Source organism: Chrysochloris asiatica, unplaced genomic scaffold (assembly GCF_000296735.1).
Source record: "Chrysochloris asiatica unplaced genomic scaffold, ChrAsi1.0 scaffold00167, whole genome shotgun sequence".
Classification (NCBI taxonomy): domain Eukaryota; kingdom Metazoa; phylum Chordata; class Mammalia; order Afrosoricida; family Chrysochloridae; genus Chrysochloris; species Chrysochloris asiatica.
The window spans coordinates 6,644,259-6,654,989 of record NW_006408685.1 but is presented as its reverse complement, the minus strand read 5'-3'; the positions used below and the strand labels follow the sequence as shown (position 1 = coordinate 6,654,989).

Sequence of the window (10,731 nt, the reverse complement as noted above, 5' to 3'; positions counted from 1 at the left end):
CTGGATGATCAGAGCTCAACCAGAAGAAGAAAGAAGAGGGAAAAAAGAGTAATCTGATACAATTTGATGAACTTGACCTACACCTATGTTTGCAGTAGCTAAAAAGAGGGAACAAATCTTTACACCAAGGATCATTCCCACTGCCTCCATACACAGAGTAGACAGGGATGGGCAACTTGGACATTGGCTACCCAAAATGAGAGGACTTCAAAGGCAAGAAGTGATTGTCTTACAAGCTTTCAAGAGGGAACCTAGATCCAGGGGGCCTGGAGGAAGGTTGAATCTCCAGTGCGTATTATCCAATCTGTCTAGGCGGGGCTGATGAAATGAAATGGGGATAGGTCTCTTGTAATACAATAGCGAATAATTGTTATCAGGACTGCTTGTGAGGGTTGGAAATGTAAAGGCTGACATTTTGTCGCAAGGAGGGGAATGATTGACTTTTCAGTCTAGGAGTGGAGGTCCCTGTGACCATCAAGGGAGAAGATCGGAGAGCGGAACCCTACCCAGAGAAGCAGTGGTGCTTGAAATGGAGGCAGAGATGATGACGTGTAGCGCTGGAGCAGTTCGGAGCTTTAGACCCAGAGAGGGAGAGTGGCTGTTTGTTAACGACCAGGGGGCAAGCTTGTAGTGTATACCCTTTGGTTGGTTTATGATGCATGGAGGGGATTATAACTATTGCAATGAAAAGATATACGATAGGATGAATGTAAAACTAATGTTCTCCCATGTAAACTATGAAATATTTCACAATAAAATATTAAAATAAGAAAAAAAAAAAAAAGCAGTCAGGACCTGCTCTTGGGCTGAATATCTGTGCATGCATAACAGAAGAATCCACCAGTGTTGAGGGTGGAGGTTGTCCACTCACTCAGGCTCCCCTTCTAGTCGCTAGATTGGAGGTGCGCAAACAGTGGAACGCCAATGACCAGGTACCAAAAAAAAAAAAAGAAAATCAGAACAAAGCAAAACTGGCAAAGTGTATTGTCCACATTTGCTCCAAGGTTCCTGCGGCATTTTTTCTTTGTGTTTCTTCTCTCCTGTTTGGTCTTGCCCAAGATATAGGCTCTGGGCCTCTGAGCCCAGCGGATTCAAAAGTATGCAATTTCTTACTTCAGCTTCAAGTTCCACAAGGTATAAGCCTACAAACCTATCTCTATGGTTCCAAGTTTTGGAGCTCTGCTCTGGATCTGCTTTGCCTGGTATTTGGTGATATGGCTGATTGTTGTTGTTTTTTTTTTAAAAGCTTTTATAGTGAATTGAGTGATAGGCTACATGGCAGAACATCAGTTTTGCATTTAACCAATCACATCTTGTTTCATTGTAATGATTATAATCCCTTTTTTTGATGTACACAAAACACCCAGTAATATATAATCATCTAAACAACCCAAAGGCACATTTTGGAAACCAGTCCCCTACCTGTCAGCACACAGCCTTTCTCTTTCCATGAGTCTAGAGTCCTCAGATATCTCCATGCTGTCATCTCTAGGAAATAGGATTCTTTTTTAGACTTTGTAGAGTATGCGCCCTTATGTGGAATCCTGAGTCACACTCCAAACCTTCTTAGTTGGGACATTCCCACTAGAAAAGACATGCAGGCAAACCCAGAACTGGTGGTAGAACGGAAAATTTTTATTGAAAGAAAGACCTTCAGAAAAAAAAAAAAGGACTGTTTGACTGTTTGAATATCAAACAAGCTAATTCCTTTGGAGGCATTAAGGAAAGAAAAGTCAGCCCATCAGGGGAACCCCCTTCTAGGACAGAGAGTCAGAGGGAACCAATGAGTAGTGTAATATGCTTGCTGGTGACCACCTGGGTCTACATGTGAGTGTGAGCGGAGGAAATGCAGCAAAAATGAAGCTATGGAATGAGTTTTGCCGTGTTCCATTGGCACCCATTGATCTCAAGATGAGAGAGAGAAGAGGAAGGCTTGACTAGTTTGAAGATTAGATGTTTGAACTCCTGAACCCACGGGCACTGATGTAACTACTGATGGCTAGAGCTAAGAATAAAGTGGCCAGAACGTCTGAAGTGTAATCAGGCATACGTAAACTCTCAAACTTGCAACTAGTATGCATTTGACCTAGCTAGTATGGATGGCTAGTTGACCAGATGAAAATAAAGAACTTGACCAGATGAAAATAAAGATGCTTGTTACTGTGAGAAAGTGTAAATTGCTACAATTTGATGAACTGGATCTTTGCTTATGGATGCAGTTGCTCAAAATTTCAACCAGCAAGGAAGTATTCTTCATTATCAAGGAATAAGCTTGTCTTCTCAGTGCACTGGGTTGATTGGTGTTGTTGTTGTTATGTGCTGTGGAGTTGGTTCCGACACATAATGACTCTGTACAGGGTTTCCAAGCCTGTAAATCTTTATGGGAGCAGAAAGCCTCATCTTTCTCCCAAGGAACAGCTGGTAGTTTCAAATTTCTGACTGTGAGATTAGCAGCCCTATTCATAACCACTACATTACCAGAGCACTGGGTTGATAGGGATGGGCAATGTAGACACTGGCTGTCAAAAATGGGGACTAAAAAGGCACGATGTTGCTGGGTTACAAGCTTTCATGAGTGTGCTTAGTTTCAGTACAAGGGCGGGGGTAAGGTAGAATCCCCATTGAATAGATTTCCTCTTCTCCAGATGGATCTGGTAAAGGTGGATGGAGGATGATGGAGACAGGATTTTATGATTTAATTGTGAATAACTGTTAGAAGGATTCATTGTGATTGTCGCAACTGTATTTGTAGAAGATGGGTAACTAATGGGGGGGGTGGTGGTACTTAGTCTTTTATTTCAGGAACAGATGATCTCGGAACCATCAAGAAGGAAGAGCATGAGTGGAGAGGTGAGATTATACCTAGAAAAATGGTGACAGCAGAGAGGGTGACAGAGGCAATGGCAGGGAGAGATAGAGCAACTGCGGGCTCTAGGCCCATGAATTGAATCAGGTTGTGTGCCTGTGGGCAGTAGGCTGGTTTGCAGACTATGTCCTTAGGATATTTAAACAAATATATATTTTGTTTTGTATGCATACATCAAATGTTTTTGCTTTGCTCATTTGTGAAATGTAAGATGTAAAAGGTAAGCCATAAGGAGGAAGTAGGGTAACTGTTGTTGCAGGGATGGGATTGTAATCATTAGATGAAAAAAAGCATATAAATTTTTTAATGTAATGCTGATGTCTGTTAACCTTCACTCAATTTACAACAAAAAGCTAGAAAGAAAAGAAATCATGGAGTATAGAGCTTGGACCGGAAAAGTAGAAATGTTTGTAATACATCTTCACATCACAATAGAGTCACTGTCATGCTAACAAAATGCTTCCTTTCAGAAAATCTGGTTGTTTATGTTTGGAGGAACATTCTAGAACGAAATTTTGAAGCCATTCCTTTCACAGGCATTCAAGTTCCATGAGGCACATGTGGAAGAAAATGGGTGAAAGGTATAGAAAGGAAAAACAAAAACAAAACATAAAAGGACCTTTTATGGAAACTAAGCCTGGTCTTGCTGGTTTCCCACCCTTTCCAGTGTCTTGAGATGGAGGAACATACTGATGAGCTAACAGAAGAACTGAGGTCCTGCAAGGCAGATCTTCTCAAGGAATAGTTAGTTACCAGGCCATAAAATATTGCCACAACATAATGGGGGTGGGGTGGGGGGTGGGTTGGAAAAGGATTATTTGTGGGTGTAAGACAAGAATGTTTTTATTAATTATAACAACAGCACTGAATTGCAAACCACAAGGTTGGTGGTTCAAATCTACCGGTTGCTTTCTGGGAGAAAGATAAGGCTTTCTGTTCCTGCATGCTTAAAACTCTTTAAACCCTATACAGGATCACTATTAGTTAGAACTAACTCAACAGCACTTAACAACAACAACATTCAGAAAATATATTTATATACAGATTGATAGCTTAAGTCAAAATTTAATAAAAACAAAATGATGTGTGATATACTATTAAAGTAAATCTTTCAGTCCAGTGACAAGTGATATTAAGAAAAGGCCATCTCTATTTATATTCATTTTGCATTTGATTTGATAATTGTTTTTAAACTTCTCCTAACATAAGTATATTTTATGTGAATAATAAATTGTTCTTTTGAAATAGTTATAATTCAACATAAAATTATCAACTGCTATTGGCAGAAAAATAGTCTCCCCTTTCACTACTATTTAAATGTACATTAGCTTTAAAAAGCTTTGACACAAATTTCACATTAGCTACTACTGTGCATTACCCACCTTGTCAAACACCATCCATGCCTAATTTCACCCTGAAAACTGATTGCTTAAAAACCATAGGCACTAAAACAAGTTAATATTAATTAAAATGCTCTATATGCAGACTCATTCCCAAGATGCACAAGATAATGGATATATATCCAAGGGGCGTAATACAGGTACTACAAAAGTCTTTCTTAATACCTTCTTTTAATGAATTTAGAATTTGAAATTACTTTTACCTTATAATCCAAGAGGGAATTAACTTGTTCCACTTCAGAATTACTTATCAATTCACTTTCGTCATCATCAATAATTTCTATTTTCTGTAACACAAGTAGAGTAGTTTTGATCAGTACATACTCAACAATATATAGAACATATACATTCAAGATTCAGTTATTGAGTTGGGGTTATGTACTTTAGATTATATGGAATAACTTCTGATAACTTACTCTTTATTGATACACCCAATATGTATCAGAGGCACTTTCCTCTACTTTTAATTTATCAATTTTTAATAAGATTGTTTAATAAATAGAAAATCACTTTAATACTTGACTAAATAGAAAAAAAAAAATCCCTTTCACAATATCTGTGGTAAAAATAGGCAGTCAAATTCTGCTTAAATAGCACCCTCCAGCAACAGTGAACTCACTTCATATAAGGGAAGTATATTTCAATGGTAAACATTTCTAACTGATGGAAGAATTTTCTTTCTTTTTTTATTTATAAATATTATAGTTTATTTTAAAATTAACCCTGTATGTTCAAAAGTACTTTGACACCAAGTAATAATTTCATAGTACTTTTCAATAATATTTTTGTTACTTAAGCATCAGATACATTTAAAAACACAACAGGATATTAATTAATATATAAACAGCATAATCAAAACAAAAAATGCAAGCTACCATTAATTACAAAAAAAGCCTGTGTTTCTGTGTTTTTTTCCCCCCTTTTTTCTGCACACTGCCTGAAGAACTAAGTAAGAGGCAATATTTGCTTAATTTTAAGATTTTGCAAAAAAGTGATGTTAAGTTGAAATAGGTGAATTCTTTTTACATGTAATACTAAATATTTTAAGAACTTCTTGGTTTCATAGGGAGCCATTTCAACTACTAAAGTTTTTCTAGTTATAGTATGACAAGAAACAGATAATTCTTATCATCCCAAATATAGAGTAAAATTTCTTACTAGCAATAACATATTTGGATTGAATGAGATTCTTGGCTTTACACCTAATTTTTTAATGTAGGATTTTTGTTTTTTTCATCCTTTTGAGATATCCTCATTCCACATAGTCCCCGCTCAAAGTTACAATCCAAATATGTTTCAAATTAAGTCGGGGGATGGTGCGGCTTTATTTAGATCAGAGCTAGTGTTTGAAAACAATGTTTAGTGGTGGTAGTGGATATATGCTGTTGAGTTTGTTCCGACTCATAGCGATCCTGTAGAGGGATTCCAAGGTTTTTACAACCTTTTTCTTTGTGGGAACAGAAAGCCTCATCTTTCCTTACTGAGTGGTTGGTGGATTCAAACTGCTGACCTGGCATTTAGCAGCATAACTCTTAACTACTACGCTACTACAGCTACTGAAAATAATGTTTACTTCAGTTTTTTGCCCCCAGCATGTATCAGATGACACAATTAAATAAAAAGGTAAGGTATATGAAATATAATTGAATACAGAATGAAGTACTTTTTTTTTTTTTTTTTTTTTTTTTTACTGGCTTAGAACATATACTTAAATTTTAAATGACCCCTAAAGAAAAAGTTTCTGGTAAATAATATGGATAACTGTTGTCCAAAAATGTATACAGTTGTTTTCTCCAAACTTAGTGGTCCACAGAAGACCATACCTGTTATAACCTACTGGATACAATGTGCTCTTTTCTAATTTATAAATGGGCTACCATCATAATAGATATACACAGGCATGTATGCTATACATACAAAGTAACACATAGAAAAAAGGAGAGATGAAAAGAAAAGAAAAAGAAAAACTATCCTTCCCTATAAAATCCAGTCAGCGAATCAGCATTGTAGAGAGGTTCTCCAGTTAACTTGTCCCAGACGACGGTGGTTTTTTCTCTGATTGCTGACACCGATCACTTTTATGTTGGAAATATAAACATTGAACTCGCGAAGTTTTTCACACGTTTTCTCTGTACACTCATAGACAGAATTCAGAATTTTCTTAGGGTCTTGATCCACCCAACCTTCTCTTGGGAACTCTTGTTTTATTTCCACTTAATGATGACTAAGTACTTCCACTGTTCTTGAATTGAAAAACCAAAAATCGCGTGGTCCCCAAACTGCTTTTCTTGCGGCTGCCACGGAATCAACATCTGATCAGCTGAAGCTCGTAGCCCATTTCCCGGGTGACGTTTACGGGCAGGAGGGGCTAGCGACAAGATTGTGTGTGAGGTCACGCGCGACCGCTTCAAGAATTTTCTTTTTAAACGTTCCACATTCTCTTCTGATGCAATATGTCATAATATGATATGTATTCCAAAGTAATATACTTTTTTTTTTTTTTTAATGTAGACTCTTTTTTAGACTGTATTTGTTAAACAAGGAGTTTTGGTAGCATAGTGGTTACCAGTTGCACTGCTAACCTGAAGGTCAACATTTTGAAACTATCAGCAGTTGCACGGGAGAAAGATGAGACTTACTGCTTCCATCAAGATCTATAGCCTAGGAAACCCTATTCAGGGTTGCTATGAGTCAGAACCGACACCATGGCACATAACCAACTAACAAAGCTAAACAACTGAAAGTAGCCAACCAACCATGATATTCCTTCTGAAAATTGCATGGTGATTGGTTCTGAATTTCATTGGAAAATGGCACAGAGGGAAAGTGAACTGCTCTTAATTTTAGAATTGAGGTATGAGTATAGCATTCTTTGTACAGTATCTTGCACACAGCAGATACTACCAAAATATATTTTAAAAGAATGAACAGAACTGTTTAGTGCTAATAAAAAGAATGAACAATAGTTTCCAACTACAGGAACAAGCAAGTTTTCTAATCATATAAACATTTAAAAAATTGAATGAAATGAAAGAAAATCAGCCCTAAACATTTTTTTTTCTTTTGTATATGAAAATGCAGTTTGAAAACAAAAACAAAATCATTTGAATATCCAAACTACCAAATTAAAATAAAATTTTAAATTATACTTATTTCTTTACACACACACACACATACACACACACACATTTGTCCTAGGGTCCTCTGTTCCTGGAATGTAAGATTTACTAGCATCCCCTTTATGTTACAAAACTTCTACCTTTATAGTCATGACAGTTGCATTAAGTCATGATAACAATTACTCATTGAATCATAAGATTCTTATCCCCATCTCCTTCACTCAACCTGTCTAGACAGCATGAAAACTATTCAGTGGGGATTCTACCTTTCCCTGCACACTCTGAACTAAACTCCTTCTTGAAAACTTGTAAGTCCATCACTTAGTGCCTTATAGCCTCCCCCCGCCCCCACCATTTTAGGTATGCAATGTCTAAGTTGTCCATCTCTGTGCATAGAGAGTATAGGCTTGATCTTTGATGTAAAGACTCCTTCCCTCTTGGATGGTATTTTGATCTACTACAGCCATAAGTATAGGTCAGTTTCATCAAATGGTACCAATTTACACTTTGTTCCTATATCAAATTTCTTTATCTTCCTCTAGTTGACCTCTGGTCATCAAGCCATTGAAACTAGGTCAAATGGGTACTATCTGCAAGTTTGGCATTCTTGTGCATCTCCCTTCACTTTATATCAGCTGGATGCTTCACTCTCAACTATAGCCCTCTGTAACTAAGTTAATGTCCATCGGTTTATGAGTTTCCAAGTCTCCCTAACCTTTAGACCAACCATCCCATCCTCTTCTCTCTCTCGTCTCGAGGTCGTCAGGAGTCTATGGAACGTGGATGAACTCAGCCCATATCTTCATTACTGATTTACCCCATTTCCAAACACATGTAGACTAACACGGTGGCCAACTAGCTTACATGCCTGCTTGTGTTCCCTTTGAGATTCAGTCTTAGAGAGGGGTTTGTCCTAAAGAGATTTGATTTATTGCTTTGATAGTTCCTTGGCAAACAAGTTTGTTTGTTCTTGTAATAGCCAAACAAACTTCCATTTTTGTTTCTTTGTTTATTTACCTGCTGTTTTTTTCTTTCAGGAAATATCTTCTGTTCCTCTAGCCACTATGGGCTGGTCTACATGTCCTTTCATGTGAGAATGTCCAACCTAAGAAAGTTCTGGATGGGGCTCAGGATTCCACATAAGGTCCTATACACTACAAAGGGTTCCAAAAGAAGCCTGTTTCACTGAGCAAGTTCTAGAACCACTGTTAGGTATTTCAATCAATTATAGGCTGAAAGTGGGCTTACAAGCTTTCTGTAGTCATGTTTCCTGATATTCCTTTCTAGTGCCTATTTTACAATAGTAGGTGAGGGAAAACAATATTCCTAAGACAGTCAAGCATTTTAACATTACTTTCCTCTTTTTTTTTTTTTTTTTTTACCAATTCAGACTATATGTCGATCCCTGTGTCACAGAGCCCTATTGTTCCAAGGTTGAGCATACATCACTATTTACCTCTGTCCCATTTTGCCTATGCAAACCTACCTAAGTGTTCCCCTTTCTACCTTGTTCTTCCAACCCCTTACCCTTATTCTGTATTGCCTTTCCCTTACTTCTTGTGTATTGCCTTCTCCAATGACCAACAATGGTGCATCTATCCCCTAACCTATGCACTACCATCCCTTCCTCCCACTCTTGGTAATCAACAAAGATTTTTTTTTTCTTTTAGTATGGAAATAATTTCTTGAGCTTTTACAATAATGGTCTTATGCAATATTTCTCCTTTTGTGACTAATTTCACTTAGCATTATATCCTCAAGGTTTATCAGTGTTATGTGGTGGTGTGCAGTTTCCTGTTATTCTTAAAGTTAGGATAATATTTCAGTGTCTGTATGTACCAAAGTTTGTTTAACCATTCTTCCATTGATGGGCACTTAAGCTGTCTCCATCTTTTTGCTATTGTGAATAGTGCTGCAATAAACATCTGTGTGCACATATCTACTCATGTTCTGGCTTGTATTTCTTGTGGATATATACCAAGTAGAGGAATTGCTGGATCATAAGATATTTCTATTTTCAACTTTCTGAGGAAGTGTCATACTCTTTTCTAGAGTGGTTGAACCACTATATATTCTCACCAGCAATGTAGAAGGGCCCAGTCTCTGCAAATCCTAGCCAGCAACTAATGTCCTCTGATTTATTATTTCTGGTATGAGATGATGTCTTATTATTGTTTTGATTTGTATCTCTCATTAAACACTAAAGATCGAAGACAAGAAGAGTTGTGGGATGACATAAAGAACCTCATACATAAAGAAAACAAAAAATCATTAAGAAGACAAGAAAGAAGGAAAAGGTCAAAATGGATGTCAGAAGAGACACTGAAACTTGCTCTCCAGTATAGAGATGCTAAAGCAAATGGAAGAAATGGGGAGGTACAAGAGCTGAACAGAAAATTTCCAAGATCAGCTTAAGAAGATAAAGCCAAATATTACAACAAAATTTGCAAAGATCTGGAATCAGAAAACCAAAAAGGAAGAACACTCTCAGCATTTATCAAGCTGGGTGAACTTAAGAAAAAACTAAAGCCTTAACTTTTGTTATTGAAAGATTCTCTGGGCCAATTATTGAATGATGCAGAAAGCATCAATAGAAGATGGAAGGAATACACAGAGTCACTCTACCAAAAGGAAATTGTTAATGTTCAACGGTTTCTAGAGGTAGCATATGATCAAGAGCCAATGATACTGAAGGAGGAAGTCCAAGGTGCATTGAGGGAATTGGCAAAGAACAAGGCACCAAGAATTGATGGGATAAAAATTGAAATCATTCAAGAAAGTGAGGCAGCACAGGAGGCACTCACTCATCTCTGCCAAGAAATCTGGAACACAACTATCTGGCCAACTGATTGGAAGAGATCCGTATTTGTGCCCATTCCAAAGAGAGGTGACACAACGGAATGCAGAAATAATTGGGCAATATCTTTGATATCCCATGTGCGTAAAGCTTTTCTAAAGGTAATACAGAAACTGTTGCAAACATACATTGACAGAGAACTTCCAGAGGGTCAAGCTGTATTCAAAAGAGGCCATGGAACGAGGGATATCATTGCTGATGTCCGATGGATCTTGGCTGAAAGCAGAGAATACAAGAAAGATGTTTATCTGTACTTTATTGACTACACAAAGGCTTTCAATTGTGTGAATCATGACAAGTTATGGACAACATTGTGAAGTATGAGTATTCTGGAAGCCTTACTTGTGTTCATAAGGAATCTGTACCAGAACCAAGAGGCAGTTGTTTGAAAAGAACATGGGAACACTGAATGGTTTAAAATTAAGAAAGGTGTGCGACAAGGTTGTATTCTTTCACCATACTTATTCAACCTGTATGCTGAGCAAATAA

At 37.3% G+C, this 10,731-nt stretch overlaps 1 protein-coding gene across 1 annotated transcript in view; it reads right to left on the bottom strand.

Moving 5' to 3' along the window:
- The window catches only part of HDX (highly divergent homeobox), a 395,136-nt gene that overhangs the window by 82,984 nt on the left and 301,421 nt on the right, over positions 1–10,731 (bottom strand). Inside the window, exon 7 of the mRNA XM_006871312.1 lies at positions 4,470–4,553. Coding sequence (XP_006871374.1) covers positions 4,470–4,553 — 84 coding nt within the window. The remainder of the gene's footprint in view (positions 1–4,469; positions 4,554–10,731) is intronic.